The 24341-nt window shown below is 44.3% G+C and overlaps 1 protein-coding gene across 2 annotated transcripts in view; it reads left to right on the top strand.

The window, feature by feature from the left end:
- LOC138497642 (polyamine-modulated factor 1-binding protein 1-like) overlaps positions 1 to 22288 on the top strand; it is a 2990269-nt gene extending 2967981 nt beyond the window's left edge. For both annotated transcript variants that reach the window (XM_069621237.1, XM_069621238.1), the window contains one exon: positions 21027 to 22288. In XM_069621237.1, the coding sequence (XP_069477338.1) occupies positions 21027 to 21476 (450 nt within the window). In that variant the 3' untranslated portion in view covers positions 21477 to 22288. The remainder of the gene's footprint in view (positions 1 to 21026) is intronic.
- Positions 22289 to 24341: the final 2053 nt, after the last annotated feature.

Genomic DNA, 24341 nt, shown 5'->3' on the forward strand with positions numbered 1-24341 from the left:
GGGCCCCTTTCAAGGGCAGCCCCTAGGTATCGCAGCGCTGTTACTTGAAGTTACAACTTAGTTACAGGAACAGTACATTACATTTATGCATTTAGGTGAAGCAAAAGGAACAGACATTTCACACTCTCTTATAGAGACTGGTAATTCATTAGTAAAAGGAACTTGACTCAGAGCTCCAGCGAACCCTTGAGCATTCATAGCATTTCCTGACATTGGATATTTTCCCTCTCATATACATGAGCAAGTAGCCCCAGTGTCTACTAGAAATTACAAATATTTGCCTCCTATCATCCCATCCACTCTTGGTTCCTCTTGGGGGTCTGGTGTCACAGATAGTACTGAACACATCAAGTCACCTTGTAAGCTGTCCTATTGTGGATACAGGCTCATCTCTCTCCCTGTGAAATTATTTCGTCCTACCACAGTGACACCTCCTATTCTGGGTGTTAACACTTGTCCCGTGTTTGCATACCGCTGTGTCTGCATAGGGTCTTGTTGTGTCTGCCCTTGTGGTGGATACATTTGCACTCGCTCTTGCTGCTGTACCTGCTGCACCCGCGGCGCTTGTGTCTGATATACTGTCTGATCTTGGGCAAACCCGTCCCTAGTTTGTGTCCTATATGGTGGAGGATATGCTGTCCCCCCTCTTGAAAATCATCCATTCTGTACATTCACTTGGTTCCCACATACGCGTGCAATGTGCCCTGTCATCCCACAGGTCTAACATACTGGGAGTGCTTATCTAACAAGTCCCGCTTGGTTAAATCCTCCCTGAGTGCTCTGATTCTCATTCTGTGTATTTTGAAACCCACCTTGATTATTTTGGAATCCTCCTGTTCCTCAATAGCCCATACTTCTTCCTCGTGGCACAAACTCATATCCACCTTGGCCCATTGGGTGCTGATTATTCGTCTACAATGTACCTATCGCTTCCTGCATGCCCAATCCTTCTCTGCTTGTCAATACTGCAATACAGCCCTTTCTATGGCAAATTTTGACAATTTCTTCTGAACTAACTTGGCTTCCTTGTTTTCTCTTGTAACAACCGACAGTGATGCACTATCATCAACTGTATCACAGCCCAGAGGCTTCACATCTATTCCCATGTGTTTCTTCAGTTGTCTCTGTACTGGCTCAGGCAACCCTGACATAAAATGTGCTAAAATAATGCCACAGTTTTTTCCCATGGATCTCGAGTTTCAAGCTGCCATTTCTCCTGAATGTCCTGAATGTAAGCAATAGGGTCTTCCTCTTCCTTCATCTTGCATGTCATAATTGCACCCATATCTGATATATCGGGATACTGTACCCCGAGAGCCCTCCACACATCCGCTCTACAGTTATTAAACAGTGCTCCATCATGCGCTGTGTTTTGTGCTGTTCCACATGAATATCCTGCTCTCCTCCTTATCATCAGCCCTTTCTCCAAGGATAGCTGCCAAGAGAACTTTTATTTTCCGTATGGCGAGAGTATTTCCTCCTGTCATTTTCTCTAACTCGCAATATCCATTTCCCGGCACCCAAAGTCAAACTCAGGAGCTTACACCTTAAATTATCCTTATCCATCTGCAACCATAGAATATACTGTGGCCTTGCTCCCCCTTTTTCCAATAAGAGAAACTGCATAAACCCCAACCCGCAGTCGGTTCCCATCGTTGGTCTATCCATGGCAGGGACAAGTGTCCCTGTCCGTCTCCTTGCCAGTAGTGACCTTAATCTGCTCACATATGGCGCCGATTCTCTCTTCTCACTATACGATCATCCTCAGGGACGTTCTTGCTATGCTATGGGGTCTGGTGTCCTATCCTTGGGTTGTTCCACATCCGACCATCTTGCTTCTTTATCTAATTGCAGGCTTCCTTCGTGGGCGCACACGTTCCCTCCTCCTGCCTCGAGGATGGACTCTTTCTTCATCTGACGTGTTTTGTCCCCAACTAGTGTGACTATCATCCCCTTCACTTTTGTCTAGGTTCAGTCTGCTTAAGGACAATGCTGTATGTTCGTGACTGAACAGATCTTAGCTTTGTGGTTAAAATGCTAGGGATTGATCCTCCTTGCATCGACTTCCATAGTTGCTACCTTCCTTTAATTCTTGATATACCCTATCCTTTCCCCAATGCTTCCCGCATCAAAGTTTTCTTCTTCCAATACTACTCTAGATGCCTCTGACGTTGCTTCCTTCATCGGAAGGAACTCTTCTTTTCTATCCCATCGTATTGCTGGGCTTGGCCCTACTTGTTCCGTACAAACAACACCGGTATCAAGAGCCCGCTGTCTTCTCCCTCGTTCTTTTTCGGCATCTAATTCTCTTCGCTTTCTCTCCTCGCTTCTAAATCTTGCTTTCTCTTGCCTTCGTTCTTCTCTCCTTACTCCTTCCCTTCTTTCCTCTTCTTCCCTTCGTCTCTGTATTCTGTTGCCCTTTAATGTTTGCGCTTCCTCCTCTTCTCTCTTCCTTTCTCTTCTATCGCTCTGTCTATTGTCATACTTTCTTTGCCCTTCTGCCCGTTCTTCTTTTCTTTCTTGCTCCTCTTGATACATTTGTTATTGTCGCTCCCTGTTCTTCCTTTTCTGCTCACCTTATTTCAATCTCTTTTCTTGTTCTTTCTCTTCTTTCTTGTTCGTCCTTATTGTCTCTTTGCCTAACTTCCTCAATGCTTTTCCCATCAATTTTGAGTAATATCTGTCCTCCCATCCACTCATTCGGCACAAGCACTATCTTGTCAGCTTTATCCATCTCTTAATTTACCTTTCTATTTCTGTCAATATATTCGACCACTAACTCTTTTCTTCTTTATCTTGCATGATCTTACAGATCTCTTCTTTTCTCTTATTCTCCTCTGGACTATCATCACTGCTATATGCGGGCCGTTCGTATATCGGATTACTATACCCTGTCGCCGCTTTTAGTTCCTTTAAAGGATAGAACCCTATTTCTTCTGCATTAGCGTATTTTACTTCGGGCGAGGTAAGGGGAGCAGAAGGCTCAACACTTTCCTCCTTATGCTGACTAAGCATCAACTCCTCAGGTGGTGGATCCTTTCTCTTCCTGGTACATTTTCCAGAGCTCTAGAATAGCTAACCTTTTCTCTAATTTCTTCACCATGTATGCAGCATGCAAGTATGTGGTCATGTGTTGCAATACTGCTTTTGCAGTGATCCCACTTGTGGCCACGGCATGAACATCTTATCTGCCGTGCCTTTCACCCATTCCACACTATACTTTTTGAGCTCGGGCATATGCTTTGGAAGTTTCTTGCATAAATGCAACAAAGGTGTATCTACCATAATGACAAGTCTCAATTAACTGAATTGAAGAATGGGAGAGGGTGCACAGCTTGTTTCTTTGGTTTTGATTGAATTAGTATCTGTTGAGTATACTCTTAGATTTACTTCGAAGGGTGCAGCCCATTATACTGTGTCACTGTGTGGGACACACTTTATGTGCTGAAGGAGAAAGGACCTAGGCTAGTTAGGCATCGGTGTGGGCCGCACACCTAAATTTCCCCAATAGGGTTAAAACATTTGATTTAGATTGTAAACAACAGTAAAGCCATCTTCAATAAAGTTGCTTCAAAGTGCTTTTATTTTGCAAGTTATTACTTTGTTCAAACTTTCCTTTAGTTAATGAATGGTTAAACTTCACCAATTCGTTATGTGCTGATGCGATGGCAAAGGAAATTAACCTATGGCTAATGCATTTCGGAAAGGTAACTTTCCTTCTTCAGAGCCAGGTTAAATGTACAAAAACATATACAAAAAAATCTTTCTGTTAGAACATTTGAAAAAACATCAGATATATATGCATTCAGAAAAACAGGGTTCTTCGCTGAAATGGAGCATGGAGTGAAAGAATGTGATCCAACAGAATTTGTCGAGTTCAAACCAAAAAGCACATTCATTCCACCCATCAGCGTACCTGCAATTGATATATTCGAGAAAATGGTAATCGCAGATCTGAAAAAAATCAAATATGGAACACCACAAAAGAAGAATTTGAGCAGAGGAGAGATGTCAATGATACGCAATCTATTTTCTGACGATAGTATCACCATAAGACCAGCAGATAAGGGGGGAGCATTGATGATACAGGACACACAAGACTATGAAAAAGAATGCAAAAGACATTTGGATGACCAAACAGTCTACTTAAGAATTGAACATGATCCAACCAAAGACATCAGCAACAACTTGTCAATCCTTTTAGACAAGGCGGAAGAGAGAGAAATGATCACAAAGAAAACAAGAGCATTTCTACAGACATCCAGACCAACCATCCCACACTTTTATCTTTTACCAAAGATACATAAAGGATTGACAAACCCACCAGGGAGACCAATAGTGGCAGCCACAGGTGGCATCTTACAACCACTAGGAACTTATATCGACTACTTTCTCAATCCCTTAATACAAAAAACACAAACTTATGTCAAGGACAGTACACACTTCCTTAATATTTTGGAAAGGATACAACTATCTGAGCAAGACATTCTATTCACCATCGATGTGGCAAGTCTCTATACGAGCATTCCCCACAACATGGGTCAAGAAGCGGTTGAATGGCTCCTTCTACAAGAAGGCGAAATAGGGGCAGCTAAAGAATTTATTTTGTCCCTCCTGATTTTCATCTCAACGAATTCCTACTTCAGATACAAGAATGACTACTATATTCAAACTTCAGGCACAGCCATGGGCGCAACTATGGCACCATCATATGCCAATGCTTTCATGTATTGCTTCGAAATGACAAGCATCTTAGAAAAAGCGGAGTGGAAAGACAAGCTCAAAGTGTGGGTACGGTATATCGACGATATTTTCGGTATATGGCAGGACACAAGAGAAACATTAAATGAATTTCTACAATACATCAATAGCATTGATCACCGGATACAATTTACCTCTGAGATAGGGAACCCTGGGATACATTATCTGGACATTCAAGTCAAAGTACATAATCAGCAGATCACTACAACTCTATTCTCCAAACCTACAGATAGGAACAATTTACTGCACCGGATGAGCTTTCACCTTCAGAATACCTTACGAAATGTACCCTATGGACAAATGCTTCGCCTCAAGAGGAATATCAGTGACCAGAGAGAGTTTGAGCAAGAACTAGCTAAACTAAGTAAGAGTTTGGAAGACCGTGGGTATCCCGAAGAGGATATCAAGATGGCAACAGAGTAGGTAGCAACTAAAACAAGAGAAAGCACCCTGACTCCTAAAGATACCAATACATCACCATCTTTGGTATACGTGTCCAAATGTTCAACCCAGAGCATGCAAATCAAAAGGTGCATTAACAAACATTGGCAAATCCTGACCAAAAATGAAAGAACCAAAGAATTGTTCACCGATCCACCTACATTTGCTTATCAGAGATTCAATAACCTAAGAGACCTGCTCGTCAACACACGCGATGATAAGAAGTCCAACCAAGAAATTTGGCACGTACCCGTGCCTTAATTGCAGTAATTGCAACAACATCATAAAAGGAGCTTTTGTGTTGCATCCGTATACAGGAGAAAAAAACTGAAATAAAATGCCACGCCACATGTAACACGGAGAACTGCGTATATTGCATACGCTGTCCCTGCGGACTGTACTACGTGGGGGAAACAGGACCGAAAGTGCGTATTCGCCTCAATGAACACAAGTCATGCATTCGCAATAAGAACACTAACTCAGCAGTAGCTAAACACTTTAATGAAAAGAGGCACAATATCTCACAGATCAAATTCCAGGTATTAGAAGTCATTGAAAATACCTGCATGGACACTAAGAAGAAGAGACAGCAAAGAGAATCCTTCTGGATTGATAGACTGGAATCGTTGTCACCTCGAGGAACGAACGATGAGTTTGATCTTAACTGTTTCATATAATCTTATTTGTTTTTACAACACATCCAACTTACCTGTGTTTCAGACATGTCACTCTTGAGAATGTAAGCACCTGTAAATACTGTATTCATTTATTACTATAAGTCACAAATAAGAACATGGTTTGATCTCTAACTACCCTATGTAATTTACAGGACTATATTTAATTTGCTTCACAGGCATTAGTACCAACAGCTTGACACATTCTATGACAAGGCACGGTTTTGTTTAAGTTCAGCATAATTATTCACCATATTGTATTTATTCATGTTAATCTACATAGTTACCCGTTATATACTTCACAGACTTTAAGTGTTTTACATAGCTTTCTCTTTTCAAATAGTTATGACCTTATAAGCGCACTAAGTTTCCCTTCAGAAGGGTCATCTTCGCATATACGGTACCACTTCTTCGTTTTTCAACACTTGTATTATTACAGGTTATCATCAAGCGTTAGACATGCAACAACCAATTAGAGTAGAGAGCATCCCGGTATCATTTGTACCATCTCGCGAGTTCATGCAACTGAGTTGCCATACATTAGTACTAACACATTCTTAACTTCTTTTAATTGCCCACTCCAGTATGGCCGCTTCATGCACCCGCGATCCGCCATTTTGAGATTCACATCACCATGACAACACAACATATACACACGCAGACGCGAGTAAAGCTTTCTTGCTACCCGCCGTCGGAGGTTACTTCGCTCGAGTGAGCTATACATTCACAAGGTAAGCGCTCTGCTTCTATATAGACAAGCACACATTAGAAGTGACCACGAGCGATCGTGACTAAACGCAGCATGCTATTTTATTTTGCAGCGTTCTGAGAAGGAACGTTTGAACTGCATGCACTGAAGCCACCAGTTTCAGGTCAGTGATAACACAGCTTGAAGTAGTTTAATGCATGTGGCACTACTGGCATAGGAGTTAGTTTCATCTCCCAGAATACTTTACCACAAGAGATTAAGTGGAGCATTAATCAGAACTAATGTAAACTTTCACTGAAGTACAACTTGATTTTCGGGTTATACCAGGCTTCACAAAACTAAATTATATACCGTATACGTGCAATATTATGTTTACAAATCACTGACAATGTCCTCTTCTCTCTGTCTACATGTACGTGTTTGTCAATTGTGGGTACCCTGTTTTTCTGAATGCATATATATCTGATGTTTTTGTACATTTAACCTGGCTCTAAAGAAGGAAAGTTACCTTTCCAAAATGCATTAGCCCTAGGTTAATTTCCTTTGCCATCGCATCAGCACATAACGAATTGGTGAAGTTTAACCATTCGTAACTAAAGGAAAGTTTGAACAAAGTAATAACTTGCAAAATAAAAGCACTTTGAAGCAACTTTATTGAAGATGGCTTTACTGTCATTTACAATCTAAATCAAATGTTTTAACCCTATTGGGGAAATTTAGGTGTGCGGCCCACACCGATGGCTAACTAGCCTAGGTCCTTTCTCCTTAAGTCTCAATTAACTGTCAATACTTAACAGATTTATAAAATAGCCAGTATATCTTTGCGTAAATCACCTCTTTTTCAATGCCTTTTAAAACAACAAATATGAGCACACCATCAATTGCCGTTCAAGCCTCTAATTTCTCGATTAGCTATATCTACCTTTGGATTGGTACCAACCACTTTGCTAGGGTAGGTACTACAGCTTCTCAACTTTTTGCAATTCTTTCACAATTTCTATCGCTCTTCGATATTTTTATTCAACAAACAGCATGCAGACTAGTCGACTTTACACATTAATAAAACACTGGGATCACCTTTTTTCTCTCTCGCCTTTACTTATACAGGGTTTGAAACATCAACTTACGCAAACATGTTTGCGTGTTATATATTTCTATTCTACTCCCGTTGGGATTTGCTACGTCTCCTTCTGAACTCCCTTGAGTTAGGACTCTAGGTGCTTATCTTCTCACACAATATTTCCTGTTACTCAAAAAATGATCACAACCCCATCCCCTTCATTTGCCATTCCCCTCAGTCTACTCATCATTTGTTGATTAATCTACTCGAGGCCTTCGGTATCGACTCCTCCTCCAACCGACCACTTCACCTTCTGTCCGCAGAGCACCCGTGAAAACCAGGCCGGGATTTCATGAAAGGAGGACCTGCCCACAATCTCAGTTCTTCTTGCAAGTTTATTTCTATTCGGCCGCCCTCCACAGGAAACCCTGCGAACTTCTGGCTAATGGTGGAGGATACTCGATCGTCCAAAATTCTGGAGACAAACTAGTTAGGATATTGAACCATCCTCTACTATCACGTGAGCTTAGAGCCCTTTGGGTAACCTGCTTGCAATGGATGGGATGCAGAATAACTCCAACACCAAATAATTAAAATAACTCAGGAAGATGGCAAAGTTTTGCTGTGTTATTATCAATTGACTAAAACAGGGAGTGACAACGGACGTTCGCTCGAGCTCTCGTAAATTTCACATAATAACACATTTCTATACTAACAATTCATCATACGTGACGTCACACTAAATGGCAAATGAGGAAAACCTACGAAGGGTTGTTATAGGCTCAAGTGGAACATCTAAGTATACTTTCTATAAGGAGTGAGATTGTGATTGCATGTCTTCTGTCAGGTGGACAACTCATGCCTACCTCTAAAACATTTGTCACACAGTCAAATCTCAGGTAGCTCATTCATCATAATTTACCTTTTTATCGTTACCAAATGTGTAATTCCTACCTATCTTGTCCTCCTACCAATCTAAACTAAACCCTTGTCTGTTATTCTACCTCTAGGTTGCTCTGATGACCTGCTTATCTAGGGTGAGGGGATAGGTCAAGAAGCTCGCCCTGTCGCTTATCTTCACAACTACTGAAATAAACTTAAAAGACACATGTTAGAAATAGCTTGAAAACTGTGTCGTCAGCTTTACAAAGGAAATAACTTCAACTTTATTTGTTTTCTTTGCAAAACAGATATTTAAGAAATCTGCTAAAATTGTTACCTATCTTTGTGTATTTCACAACATCACCATAACATAACATCACCATAAGAAAGGACCGTGATAGCTCAGTGTTTTACCCCACACACTACACCAGAGTCCTACTTCTTTCAGACTCCTTTTGTAGTGTTTGTGGAGTACATTTCCATCCTTTCTGTTACTAGGGAAAGGATAATTTGGCGACCTTTCACCATACTAATGGTCGATATCTTTTAGCAAAGGTCGGATCGGACCTACCGGTTTCAGTGGTCTGTATTTAATTTTACCACTTTCTTCAGGGCTAAATTTCACAGCACTGTGTGGTGTGGTGTTCCACAATTGCTTGCAGCATAGACTTTTTTGTTGTTAAAGTACCCCACCTGCAGATAGAGGAAACAGGATACGGGGTAAATGGGAAGAGACACACATTTTTTGTTTAGTGTAAACTTCTGTGTCTGTACTGCTCTTAATAGCACTCAAAATTACGATTGGGAGCAGTGATTCTTACCCTCATTTTGTCAATCCCATCACCAGCTCCTCTTCCTCTCGGCTTTCATATTACTTTGGGGAGTTCCTCCCTCAGATTGTTGTCTCTTCAGGGATGAATCTGGTATGGTTTTCTGAGTGGGTTCCTCTTTTCGAATATTCGCCGTTGTATGGCCACAACTGCTGTTGTCAATCATGGCACAATCTCAGGCTTCCAACATACAGGAGGTAGGTAGGCGGGACTTCCTGCAGAGGCATGCAGCTAATTCTCTACACTGGGATTGTGATCTGCCCGATCCGGGTTGTGCGAACATCTCCAATGGGTCCATCAGGTGAAGCTCTAGAAAGGATCTCTCTCTGCAAGTATGCCTGTTGGCACAATGGGTGCATGGACAACGTGCTGGTATGTCGTGGTCCAGCCATCTCCTGACATAATGCCACCAGTGCAATGAACATCGAGGAATTAGTTTCAATCACAACCATTGTTGCCGGATCTTCACTCTGACTGCTGTAGACCACAGCCAGTGTGTTGATATGGGCGCTGACTCTAGCTACATTGCATGGAAACTGCAGTCTGACCTGGATGTACCCCAGATATTTGCAAGGGTTGTCTCCCACGCTAAGACGGTTCAGCCCATCCAAGGTGTTTTTTGTAGAAAAGCTTATAAACAATGGTCACCTGTGAGCCGCTATCCAGAAGCGCTTGTGCCTGTCGATCAGCGATGGCAATTGTTACAGTGGCGGATGGTCCTACGAGCCTATCGGTTATCCCCCATGATGTTTGGGTGCTGTGCTTGCTGGTATTTTGACTACAGGTGATCTTCCTCTATGGTGGACTTGCTGATCTGGGAGGAGGCTGGTTCCCAGATGGTTTGCCCACCAGTGGTGTCACTGCAGCCTCGTGCCCGTCTGGTGGCGCATGCTTGTTGGTTTCTGTCTCTGTTCGGTTGGAGTATTGCGGATTCAGGTGCTCCGCTTTTTGGTATTCGCTGGACTTTGCCACCATCGCGTGTGTTGTACTATTCAAGACCAAGAACCTTGCTGCAACTTGGTTGTAATCCAGTGGATTCATGCACATACATAAGGTGTGGCCCGCCTGTCCACACCTATGGCAGAACTGCCAAGGCTGGAGCGGTGCAGTATACCGTTGGTTTACCTGGGGCTGCCGTGGCTCTTGAGCGTGCCGGAAGAGCTGCTGTTCTCTCTCTCGGGATGGCGGTGTAGAGCTTCTCCCACGCTCTGGTGGCCTGGATGTCATTACAGGCGGTGACTTGGCCTGCACCCTCTGCAGCTGCATTGCCTGGATGGTTTGGCGCAACTCCTCTACTTGATGTCACAGATCATACTGCGGGGCAGTGTATGGAAACACCAGTTGACTCAGTAAACTGTACACTGTGTCCTCCATCTCGCCCTCCAGAGTATGCACCTCTTAGACCAGTTCATCAAAGGGTGGTAGTCTCTGAGTCCGTTCTCTGAGTCGTAGCTACAGAAGTGACAGCAGCAGAGATTTTCCTCTGTGCATGACCTGTTGCAGCCTGACCAGGTTTAGGCTGTTTGGCTCAATCCCCTTCTGTTGCAAAGCCAGCTGAAGAATCTGCTTGGTCCTCGTCACATATTCAGAGACGCTCACCCTGTTGGAAGCATGTGGTGTAGTACTTCACCATGTGCTTCGCACCACACTCAGTGGCTCCAAACACTCCATCCAGGGTGTACATGATGTCCTTCACTGTGGGGTCTGGATGTGTGGCACGGAGTGCCTGGATAACTCTCAAAGCAGGACCGCGCAGACTCTCAATGAAGCAACGCCTTTTCTCCTAGTCTGTAGATCTTCAGTCGTGTATCTTCTGGTGGTCTGGCCTAACCAAAGTTGGTATTCCTCTTCACCCCTCAGGGTTGGTTTTTTCCCATAGAAGGGTCTCAGGCGGACATGGGGACCATGCGCTGATGGTGTCGCAATTGCCTCATCTAACACGTCCTTGAAAGCAACTGCCATGGAGGAAGCAATCAGATATCTTTCAGATGACCAATGTCCACCAATACCACAAACAAGTCCTGGCCCCTGTCTTTCTGAGCCTTTTGAGCTGCCTGCATCGTAGTGGTCCCAGTGCCGAGGCTGCGCATGAGATCGCTTCAGTTGCTCCTTCGTTGCCAGTTGTTGCAGTTTCAGAGCCACATGTCAGACCTTCTACAGGTCTCGGACCTGGTGGCTCAGGATCTTGTGTGGTGGGCCTTGAGAGACAACTTGCTGAAGGGTGACTTTTTTTAGTGAATCCTGGTCCCAAGTGATGGTGGTCACAGAGATATCTCTGACAGGTTGGCGCACTCACTGTGGTCCCCCTCACAGTCTCAGGAGCATATCAATATTCTGGCGGTGATGAAGATGGCCCTGGTCACCTTCCTTCCCTCCATGAGCCAAACGCAAGAACATGCTGATCCTGATGGACAACATGGTGCCCATACACTACCACAACAAGCAAGGTGGTGTGGGGTAATTGCTGCTATACAGAGAAGCAATGCAACTGTAGTTCTGGGCTCTAGCGAACAGTCTCTCTCTGATGGCAACCCATCTGGCAAGAAGAGAGAATTTAGAGGATGCCTTGAGCAGGCAGACTTCAGCCTCCCACACAAATGAGAGTTCTGCCAGGAAGTTCTGGAAGAGATTATCTCCTTTTGGGGAACTCCTCAAGTAGACTTCATCACATCCACTGTGAACAGAAAGTGAGTTTTTATGCTTCAGGGAATTTCCTTGTCTGGCATCTCTGGGGACGCGCTGACTGTTGAGCAGACTTTCAACCTTCTTTATGTATTCCCGTCGGTACCTGTCATTCTGCCGGTACTCAGGAGATTGTGCCTGTTCGGAACCACGTTCTGAAGCAAAACAAACATTGTCCAGAAAACCTATGCTAGTGTGGATTCTGTCCTTACCATTTTGAACACAAAGAAAATATAACATAAAGACTGGAATGTTTCTTCCCCAACCAAGTAATGGTGACTATCTTCTGACCCCTTCTGAGCACTTTGCCAAAACGTTTGCATCAGTCTTTGGTTAACAAACCAGCTTGGGCTGATGTCCCATTCACTATTCATTGCCTGGTATTTTCACACATAGGAGTCATGTTCAGCTCTATCCAATATTGGTTATACTTATCAGAGTTGTCCGGTTTCTCAGGTCAGCTTGGCCGTTGATCTCTGGTGCCCGGTCTTGGGACTGGGTTGTTTTCATACACACTCACTCTTTCAGTTCTTGCACCCACCCCCCATCCCCTGGGGTTTGATTTCTCTTTCCCCACCCGGGCCTGTTGTTATTCTCGCCCCTCCTTGGAGTCATCTATCTGGTACCCTGACTCAGGCTATAGTTTCTCTCACCCCTCCTTGGGGTATACGCATTGCCACCAAGTCTCGGGGTATGTTGTCTGGCACCCACCTTGGTGTATGGTTTCTAGTGGCATGCCTTGGGCTGTGACTTATCTCACCCCAGTTTGGGGTATATGAGGTCTCACGCCACTGTGAGATACATTTTCTGGAACCCGCCCTGTGGTATGGTTGGCATTCCCCATCCACGTCTCCTGGAGCCATTGCATACCTTGTTCTCTGTTGTGGTCCTCCTCGGGCAGATGGGGAGCTTTGGGGTTTGTGTCCTTGGCTCTTCAGCTGCTTCTATCCTCTCAGTCATGATCAGCATTGGGTGCGCCCTTGGTATTCTGTGGTTCTTGTATCTTGGCCTACTGTTGATTTCCCAGGTGAAGACCCTCTAGATATCCCCAACCTCTTCCTCTGTCAGTGTCTTGGTGTTCTGCAGGCCTCTCCGCTTGCTTGAACACCACACCAAGCATTTATCCTTCTCCTTGGGGTACTCCTCCCAGGAGGAGGTCGTTCCGCCCCTGCCTCTCCACAGGCAACTCAATCTCCCTTGCTCAGTCTAGACCACACCTTTTTGTTCCATCCCAAAAAAGGGCTTGTTTGTTCTCTACGCTTTACCTTTAGGCACAGACAGTGTCTGAAAGGGGTCAGAAGACAAGTCAACCAGTTTTGTGTGCATTTGTGAGTCAGTACACCATTCAATTCCTATATAACCCACAAAGGTTCTATCTTCTTGGGATAGGGGAGGATAACAAATATCCCTATCTTGGGATTGTAAGGGTCATCGCCAGTGAGATCCTGCTTGCTCTGTCCATAGGGGAGTTAAGCGGAGCAGGCTCACCTCCCTAGTCTCAAAAGGGGTGACCCACCCCTGGCGAGAAGGGATGAACTCCCTGGATTCGTCACACCCTTCACTTGGCCAAAATTGGCTGGTCATTCCAGTGGATAAGCTATTTCCGGTGGACTTCTCCCTTCAAATGATTCACAAAGTGCATTCTTTGGATAGTACCTGAGGTAGGTCAATATGCGTATGTGCTGACACTAATAAAGTCCTTCATATGGTGATAATCTGTGTGGCGAAATATATTCTTGAATGGGAGGTTCATAATGATTTAAATCTTCTCAAGTCATGGAGTTCGAACATCACTGTCCGTGATCATTTTTTGTTGTTGAAATTGTTGGTACTGACGTGGTTGATTGGCTGTCAGAGCACCTTTTTGTACCAGCACTGGAAATTTAGAGAATGGCAATAACAGAGGGAAGGCATCAACTTCATTGCTGCTCTGTCTTCTGCAGATTTGAGCAGGGGGTATATTTCTAACTTCTTTATCAGTTCGAATTAAGGTGGCCAGTGGATCAATCTCTTGTAGACGTTATTGAAGTGCTGGCCTTAGGAATGATGGAGTAAGAGATGTTGAAGAGGGCAACTGTGAAAAGGGTCCCTCCTTCCACATGCATAGCGTACAATCTGTTTCACCATCTGGTAAGGACAATCGTTCTACCAATCTGAAAGATATTCAGGTCTCTTCAATTTGTCTAATGATACATTTTTTGCAATGTGCTCCAAAGAAAGTTGTAATCATTGAGGAGTAAATGCAGACTGTTTTTCGCTCAACTTCACTTCCCGCTCGTGACCCGGATTCCCAGTTCCAATGCAGGGCTACTTTGCTCTATCCGTGTTGAGACAATCTCATGCCATAACCTTTTAGTCATAATCCTATGGCATGTTTTCCGGTAGTTAATAACAGAGGCGCAAGAGGTTATTCTTCAGCTCATTATTTTTATTTTCCTCATTGATGTTTTCCACTTCTCAGCAGGAGCCCTGCCATGGATTCACATGCTCATGAATATTCCTCATCATCAGGCTGCAAGGCATAAAATAAGCGGCGACGCATAGCAATTTGCTATGCAATTCTGTCAATTTGCTAATCAAATGGACACATGTGTGGGAGTGCTAGGCAATAATTTATTTTTCAAATAATTGCAAACCAGAAATAATCCGGATGCTATTTTTAATAAGCTTTCTATATGCTGTCTGGCAAAGACCAGTATGTGTCAACTTTATCTTTTTTTTTAAAAGACAGTCCTGCAATTCCATTCCTAAAATGTAGGTTGTTACATAAGGCATGATTAGAGTATTGATACTGTAAAACACTGCATCATCTTTATGCTTTACAGTAAAGTTTAGGGTAGTGTATCTAAATTTCATTGTCAACTATATTTCATTTTGTAGGGGAAGAGGCATCATATTGATAAGTGAATACTTTTGAAAATGTGCATGATCACATGATCAAATGCTTTTGAGGGCAAGCCTAGTTCTGTAACCTGCAGGTTGCATGCATCTTGCAACTGGTGCTCAACCCATGCACGAACCATACTCCTTTATATACTCCTTGATATTCTATATTATCACCCGGTTGCTTTATACCAGGTACCCTGAAATTGAGATAGCCACCAAACGACAATATTCCGTCTATTTTCTAGTTTACCCAGTTCTCAGCCTGCTACGCAATCCACTCTAAGTCTTTCTTTCCTCATACATAATGAATAAACAAAGCAAACTAAATGCTTACGCAAAGTAATAATCAATGGTTCCATCCAATCTGTACATTTACAGATCTATTGCAATACCAAACACTGTAGTTGGCCTCCAGAGCTCGCTTTGCTTTAGGATGACTATATTATATATTACCAGCAGACAGCTGGCCAAGCTGTTTTCAGAGCCTTTTTATCATATCTATTTGTGTCCATGCAGCTAACCTTTTACATTTTATGGACACTCAGTTGTGGCTCACAGTCTTTACGCACGCTTGCATAGTCGTGTACATTTTATGACGGGCCAGTAGTATTTGCAAGAGATGTTTGAAACGTTTATGTAACATTTACTTGGTTTACTGTAAATGTCAAAGAAAAGATTCACTGTGCATGGCGGGCCTCTGGGTGGCATCGGTGTGCCAATCAAAGCGGGTTTGTAGTGCCATGCACCATTGTACACTAATCACATTTTAAATGTGTTGTCCTCTATTGCTTTGGGTCGAGTGCATTTCTCTTAGGTTAAATGGGGAAACTAAGTTACTCAACCTGCAGGTCTAGCTGAGTTTTAAAGAATTTGCAAGGCCGGACTCCTCTAGCTAATGTCTTATTTCAGCTGACTGCACAATTGCTAATCAAATGGGTCTGTTTGCTAATCAAAAAAATGTTAATTAGCAAACCCTGCTCATCAATTTTTCAAAACGAATTCATGCCTTGGGGTGGGAATACTCAGTAAAAAGAAAAGCAGTTTTGTTTTAGCCTGAAACTGCATTTCTCCTCTAAGCCAATCACTGTCCTTTGGGTCATACTGCCCTCATCCAATGACAGTCTCCTCCCTGAGCTCCACCCTTGGTGGCCATCTTCAGATTTTTACCACACATTTCAGTGTTGGGAATCATCTCGGTTTGCTCTTCGAGTTTATTGGACTATTTTGAGATTTTCAGATACATTTGTTAATTTTTTCTCTGATTGTTCCTCGGTCAATCGTTGATCGACTACCGGCAGGGGGGACACAATGTTGGCAACGATTTGTTTATTGCCAGTTCTTTCTTCAAGTTTTGGAGGAAACCCAGGCTTGGGCCTACTTTGTGCCTTCTACGATGTCTGAAGAGGAGATGTGCGTGATATGTGGGCAACGCATTGTATATGTCAAGGATCGGCACCGCAAGTGCCTGTATTCCCTGCATCTGGACCACCATGAGGACGGATGCGAGATTTGCTGTGGTTTTTCGAAAGAAGACAAGGAATGACCGTTACAGCAGGTTGGCGGCGTGGCTCAAGTTGGGGAAGTCCTCTGATTCAGCCTCCGGCTGCAGTCATACCTCATCCAGGACCGGCTGATCCCATGAGCATGCTCCCTCTGAGAAGGTCTTTTTGAGGATGCTCTTACACAGGGGCTCCAAAAGAAGGTTAAGCAGCATGCAACAGATCCTTCAATGTTCACGGCGGCTGCAGGACCCAGTTCGGAATGTGTCCCCGTCTATGTCCACAGTGATCCTGCCAGTTAGGCTCCTCCTTTCGAGAGGAAGTCTCTGACCCCGGAAGCTTTGATTGCCATCCTCAGACAAGCATGCAAGGGATAAGTCCTTGGGTGGCTCCTCTCATTCACAGTCAATGATGTCTTCATCAACTAAGACCAGGGCACCATCTTCTAGGGCATCTACCCGTCGACGGCACAACCCCATCGTCGACATCACCTGCATCACGTTCGTCAACGACCTAGTCATCGGCTTTGTCAGCGGCCATCACTACGTCATCAGAAGGAGGCCTTTCTACTTCCATAGTCTCTGCCACCAAGACGACAGTGATCCTGCGAGTGTTGTTGCCTCCATGGCGTACAGCTTCAGCAGCGACCCCGCTGACAACCATGGCTGGCCCGCCTGGTCAGGCTCCCATTATCTTTTCATTCCTGATGGAGGCGGGAAGGGCAAGGGGGCCTCCACCTCCTGCAGAATTTCCCCCCAGGCAATGGTGGTTGTCTACGAAGATGCTGTGGGATTCCCCAAAGGGTTCTGCGCGCTTCTGTACGAGCTCAGACAAAGATGATTATTTGCCCCAGAGCTACTACTTGGACCACTAAGGGGGAGCCTAGGGTCTGTGTCGATGGAGGGATCTCTGTCTAGCCCAAGAAGGTGCTCCAGTACAAGGGCACTGCCTGTAGCGCCACTCATGCCTCAACCAGCACCCAGGGACATGCAGTTGGATATCCTTACTCCATACTTTGGTGTCAGAGATACAGCTGGGGTTGCCTGCTACCCCTGTGCATGTCACGGACCAGAGTCCCCCAAGGCCACTGGACAGAAGCCCTTCCAGGCCAATGTGCAAGGCGAAGGACTCTTCAGGTCAAGATGTCAGCCGACGCCACCGCTGGTGCTACCACTGCACCCGCCTGTGACCGCTATGATGGAGGATCTGCCACACACCAACGGCAGTACGGATATGGCCGCTACTATGACACATACCGATGAGTCTGATGAGTATATACTGGCAAACAAGGAGCCACTGGGTGCCGACGAGCCCACCAAGGACTCACCACCAGATGCGATCAGTTGCATGCCATGATCTCAAGGGCATCCGCGTTCTTCAATTTGGTACTATAAGAGACGAAGGAGGAGGAATTTCTCTTCCGATGCCGGGAGTCCAGACGGAAGGCCGCCATGTCGATTCCTCTGCTGGCTGATGTCTGGGAGCAAGGTTTGGCCTTGCTGAAGACGCCAAGTACCCCCTCCCGCCACCAAGAGGGACAGGCTGGAGAAGTAGTACAGGGTCCCAGACTCGGCCACCGGGTGCTTGAGATCGCAGCCCTCTCCTGACTCCGTGGTGTTGGCCGCCGCCAGTAAGCACTCGTCAAACTCGTCCTCTTCGGTCATGGTGCCTCCAGACCAGGAGGGGAAGAATCTTGATGCAATGGGGAAATGCATAATTTACACCGCAGCCTTAACCGTCAAGACCACTAATGCCCTGGCCATCTTATTCCGCTACGACAGGGAGCTATGGCAGCTATGGTAACAGCGCCACGACGGCCAAGGGCTGCCTTGTGCGCTTTATAAATGTAAAAAATAAATAAGCTTGGGCCCGTTTTGGACTTCCTGCCGGGAGACGAGAAGGTTGGGGCACTGGCCCTGTTCCAGGAAGGAGAGGTGGCGTCCTCACTTCTTTCCCCAACATATCCTCCCCCTAGGTGGCCAGGGAAAGGCTGTCAGTTTTGGATCCTGACCCTGGGGTGGATATGCGAGGGAGGAGTACCTGACGACTGGGAATTTTCATGCGCATGTGAATCCTTGCCAGACCCATGCTTGTTCCTTCCTTCTGATGACCAGTTCAGGGTTTTGAAAAAAAGGAGAAACTCTCCATATTGAGTTAATCAACCATTCATGTTTCCCTCTCACAATATAGTCACAGAAATACTTAATGACAGAAAAGTTTATTATTTTTTAATTCTGATATTTTTGCGTGGCTTTGCTTCTTTAAATGGCACGTTATGGCTCTTAGTCAAATTGCTCCATTTTTAATTCAGTAGTTATTGCCAGTGCAAAATAAATCATCTCTATGAGTGCAACATAAAATAGTGATTTTGTTCTTGGGAAATCTTCATTGTTTAAAATTTACGAGCACACTGAGGCTGTGGCGCCCAATCGGGATGCAGGGAATGCAGCCATTATCTGCCCGGACGAGCCAACTATCCCCATGTTCTATTTCATGCGGCGTGCCTGGTGCCATTTTCCCCTCTCACCTCCAATTATCTCGGGCATGTTGCTCTTCCTCCCCTTGATCCCAATGACTCCACTGATGCCTCCTCCACCTACCTCTACTCTCCTTTCTAATACCCTTTACACTAGCCTTCTGAGTCTCACTCCTGCTCCTCTTTTCTCCACTCACCCATGCTGCAGCATACTCCCAGTTTACCTCTTCCCATTTATTTCATAGTACTTTGACATTTCGCCAGCACTGACTTGTTCTAATGGAGATAATGATTTTTCTAGGTGGGCTGTACCATTGTAGTAATGGACCACTACCCATCAGTCATTCCCTCGCTCACTGCATTACTGACTTGCTGCTGTTTCCACAGGGCACAGCCCACCTGCAAGGGCATTATAGCTTCATTAGAACATGTTTTCTTCTCTTTAGAAAATTCGAAAGTCTGGAAAAGAGACTCTAGCCACAGTAGAAAGCCACTTTCTATGTTTATGCTTTGTTGTTCTCACTGCTTCCAGCTGTCTAGTAATCGTCAAGCTGGAATGGATGCTCTATCCACCTGTAAAGGCTGCCATCCAAGCTTCCCTTTGTGATGTGTACACACTGACCACTGGTCGAGTAAGCCGTGGACAAGCTGTGTCCAAGGAAGCCCCAGGTGAGGCTGCCTTTCCCCCTGCACAAGCTCTAATGGCGTTAGGGCCCTTACCATCGGGTTCTATTGTGTGCTCGGTGACCTTCACCCTTGCTGGTGGCCCTCACCTTTTGGCTTGGGTGGCAGTCACCTACCACACAATAGAGCCCTTTGAATTTGGAAAGTCTTAGATTGATGATTTTAAGTTTTTTCTCCGATGTATGGAGATAAAAATAAATGAGTATTTATCAATGGACATTTAATAGTTTCTTAGTCTTTGTGAGAGTGTTTCAGATATAGAACTTTAAAAGGTGGGCTGCTGGTGATCAGCCTCACAGGATCCTTTCCAATGCAGTTACAAAGATTGTTTTTCTAACACCTTTTTATGATTATCAAACCTTGTTTTGTTTGGAATTTGTAAAGGTGTTCTCCTCCTAAAGGTCGCCTCAGATTAACAACTAGATAATTACTATGATATGCTTAAATGATTGTTGATTATAATTGTTCGATGCCTTTCCCTGATGAAAAAATATTAAAAGTCTGAGCACATTAAATTATATTTGTATTATTATTATTATTATTATGAGCTGAAGTAAGATAGTGACTGCAGCTCAGTGCCATTTTTCATGCTCAGACCTTTTGGTTGGGCTTTACCCTAGGGATGGAAATGCAGACACTGGAATTGTGGGCATGGGTAATGAGTGAATGATCACAGGGAATGACACTTTTTTTTTTAGTACACCCTGATGTGTTTGCACTGCTGCCTACTACAGGATGTATTTTTTGTTTACTATCATTGTTTTTATTAGCTTCACACGTCCAAACACGTCAGTGCTTGTTGACTTGAGATATGCATTCTGAAACACATTTGTGTATGTTAAATATTTCTGGCCATCATTTCGTTTGTCTGATGAACCCTATGTGCCCAACGGCTCATCCAAGGATGGGCGTTATTTCGAGATTTTGCTTGTATCTGTTTTTTTCCGTTCCTTATTCTACTGCAGGCCGCCATAGAAGTTTGTTCTATGTTTGTTTTGGTGACCATTGCAATGATATTGCTTAATATTAGCCAAAGGTAAGCTTCATTACCTGAAAATGTTACCTTCTTCACACTGTTAAGCGTTAAATAAGAAAACAAATGTGTCTGTGATTCTAACGCCTGTTTGAAAGAGGTATGCCTTAGGCTAAGTGGTTCAGTCCTAACAAATGTGATCCATAATGGGGAATAACATGTACTCATAATAATGATGGCATTAGCACTTCTAATTCGGCCCAACTCATAATGAAGTGCCTAGTCTTATCAATGTGTGCCTTTATTTGCCTTAAATATGCTTTGTGCCACATTTCTTGAAAATGTCCATATTAAGTCTATGGCACTGCTTTCCCATTAAATATATGCAACCAAACAGACATCTGCTTTATGTCTCAAAGTACACAGAAGAAAAATAATACAATTGTTAATTGCCATTTTCTTTCTCCAGTTGAATACGTTGAGCAATGAAAATGTTCAGCTGAAACAAAGATGGGAAGATGAGAGGCGCCAATGTCAGCAACTGGACCTGCAGCTGAAGACCTGTAGTCGTACTATCTCAAACCTTCAAATTCAACTTGAAGATGGAAGACGGGATGCTGGGCTGATGACTAACGAGCATAGAGATGCTCCCGCTTGTACTCTGGGCTCCTCTTCCGCTTTGTGTTCAGGGGCTGAATCAGAACCTACAGGGCTCCTCAGGGCATTCCAGATGGATGCCTTGACACAGCAAGACTTGGAGCAAACCAGAGGGGAGGCCTCAATGGACAAATCCTACTGGATACAACGTGTTGGGGAGCTCTCCACAGAGCTACAGGAAAGCACGGAATACTGGACAGGGAGAATGAATCAACTTACACATGGCATCCAGCACAGCCGCTTAGCTTCCCCCAAAAAATAATTATAGGCAGCTGTTATTGGGATAATGGAGATCCGACCTATCTATATTCCGGACAGTGTATTGATGTGGCTTCTCCACTCAGCCTACTCTTCCTACATGATTTGAATACAACATGCTCAGTGTATCGGGGAATCCCGAATGGTTTTGCCTCTTTCCTTGATAAGCCTCTCACAAAAGCACTGAAGAATTAGAGCGAACCCCAAAATAGGTATCATGAAGCCTGCAAAAAGGACTATAGTTTCATAGAAAGAGTAGCATGATGCCAAACTGCTTTCTGCTCAAAATTGTAAACTCACAGCTTTCTTCCAAGTCGTCTTTGCAAGCTTTCCCCAAGACTGAAACAAATGGTATTCTCTTCTTAAGTAAATGTTGGTGCTTAGCCTTTCCCCACTGGGATTTGAATGGAGATTGTCCTTCGTTAATAGCGTGAGGGCACAGCGATAGTAAAGTAATTAGCTGTCACCGACAGCCAGACATAAAGGGCTGCAGTGTACTTAATATTGGCCATGCAGGTAGGTCATGTAATAGTCATTCCCAACGCCACCCTCTGCCCACATATTATGGCTGCTGTAGTGGAACAAAGGGGTTTGGGGACTTGCAACCAAAGCTTTGAGTGAAGATTTAAGAGTTCCCTTGTAATGATGCTCAGATTCAAATCTCATTGCAAAATGTGAAAATACAAAGGCATCCAATAATTTAAACTGTGAGAATCATACCCTACATCATCATAATGTAATTATTATGTACATATTTGCAATTAACAGCTCTTTTGAGCATGCGCTACTTTCATAAAACATGTTTTTTAAAAATTGCCATTTTGCAAATTTGGTGTTATTCCTTTCATGTTTTCATGAGCTGTCGGTACTCTGGTGAGTAGTATTGTGACTTTGAATCCCTCACTCTTCTGCGTGTCACCATTTTAAGGAACTTTTATTAATTGAACACATTATTTTCAGACTTTTTTGCCATCCATGTATTTGTTGACTCTGCACCTGCACTAGCCTTGTGAGTGTTTGCTTGGCTGCAATGGAATTGTGTTCACTACGTTAACGTGCATCCCTGAGAAGTCTGGAGAAAATCAACATTCCTCAATGTGCAATGCTGGGTGCACCCAGAATTGCAAAGAACAGCACCTCTTGTTTTAAGAAATAGGCTCGCATCCCCGGTGCAGAGCGCTTATGTGTTCTCAGCCCTTGCATGGGCACCCTATCCAGTCCTAGCATTATGCTTTGCATTATGGTATTTATAGTATGTTTGCTCACTTTAAATGCACGACAACATTTCTCGGAATGCAAAGAAAAGCACAAGACTGAGCCCGACATGTACGTAACGTAAGCCTGACAAAAGGTCGACTGTTGCAGTCATTTTAAGCATTTCAACAACTGACCCCCAAATAGCACATCTTCCCCTTTCACTGCCCCTCTCTCCATATGTGTGTCTAAATATATATATATATCTCCTTCGCCTTTTTTTGTACAGCACTGCATTACTTTCTAGCGAGGTTCACAGTATATACACATCGCATACACGCATGCAAGCCTGAATCTATTCCAACTTGGGGGATGCTTCATCACTTACGTGGTGACCACTATAAATAACAATACGTTCAATGAAAGCATCCCAAGAATCAAAATGATGCCATCCCTGTAGCCCTGGTAAATTCCATATTTGAGTTTTCCTTTCCACGTTGCCATTTTGGACACCTTACTAGCTTCAGTAACCCTCCCCATTACTCTACAATTATGGCAGGTGCAGCCCCTTACTTACAAACTATGCATCTATCACCAATATGGGGATCAGCTTTTCTGCCAAAGGGTATGGAGGATTCCGAGAGGGCATCACCATTAGAAACGATCCCAGAGCAGTGGCAGGTTTGCATTTTATTTCCATTTCAGGTATGTTAATATGTCCCCGAATTAACACATGAGACCAAGAGACTGATTTTTTATGGAAAAGTGCGCATTTCTCCCACAATTGCCATACGCCAAGAAAAACACTGTACGAGCCTGCACGCAGAATAATAATGCATGCTCTGGTTATTCATGGAATGTACTACGGAATGTAACCGTATTTGCAAGACACGCCTGGAACGCCCCCAACGCGCCGCCGCGCAAAGCAAAACAGCCAGAAATAGCTACTTTTGCATGATTACTGGGTACGAATACATGCACCCAGAAAACAGTGCGTGGGGTCACTAGAAGCAGGCCTGTATCTTGGGGACCCTGTGCGGGGTCCCCTGTAACTGTTACTGGCACCCCGATGACATGCGTACAATTTTTTGTAACTCGGAAAGTCTGCATGCACACCCCCGTAAACCATTCCTGCACCCTGCTAGACTGCGTATGCACACCCCCAAGTGAGATCAGAACCCCAGTTGTGTACACGCACCCCTAAATCTGACATGCAAACCCACCTACGTGCGATTCCTATGCGCAAGTGTCTTTACGCCTGTCTTTGGGTGGTGTAGAGATCAAGGGATTTGCGCTGCCATTTCTATGCCAAGAGGTTGCGCGGAAGGTTCCATAAATATGTGTAATTCTCCAGCATGGGGTCTGGCATGGATTCACATGCTCATGAATATTCCCCATCATCAGGCTGGGAGTCCTCGGTAAAGAAAAAATCAGTTTGTTTCGTTTCTGAACTGTCTTTCTCCTAATAACCAACACTGGTCTCTGGGTCACACTGCCCCCAGCCAATGACTGCCCTCTACCTAAGCCCCTGCTCTGGCAGCCATCTTCAGATTTTTACCGCACGTTCAAGTGTTGGGAGTCCTCGTGCTATAGCTCTTGAGCGTTTGCTGCGTTTTGCGATTTTTCAAAGAGTTTAATCTAATTTTTCGGTCAATCGAGCCTCAAGATCCACCGT

Source organism: Ambystoma mexicanum, chromosome 5q (assembly GCF_040938575.1).
Source record: "Ambystoma mexicanum isolate Mex_15411 chromosome 5q, UKY_AmexF1_1, whole genome shotgun sequence".
Taxonomy (NCBI): domain Eukaryota; kingdom Metazoa; phylum Chordata; class Amphibia; order Caudata; family Ambystomatidae; genus Ambystoma; species Ambystoma mexicanum.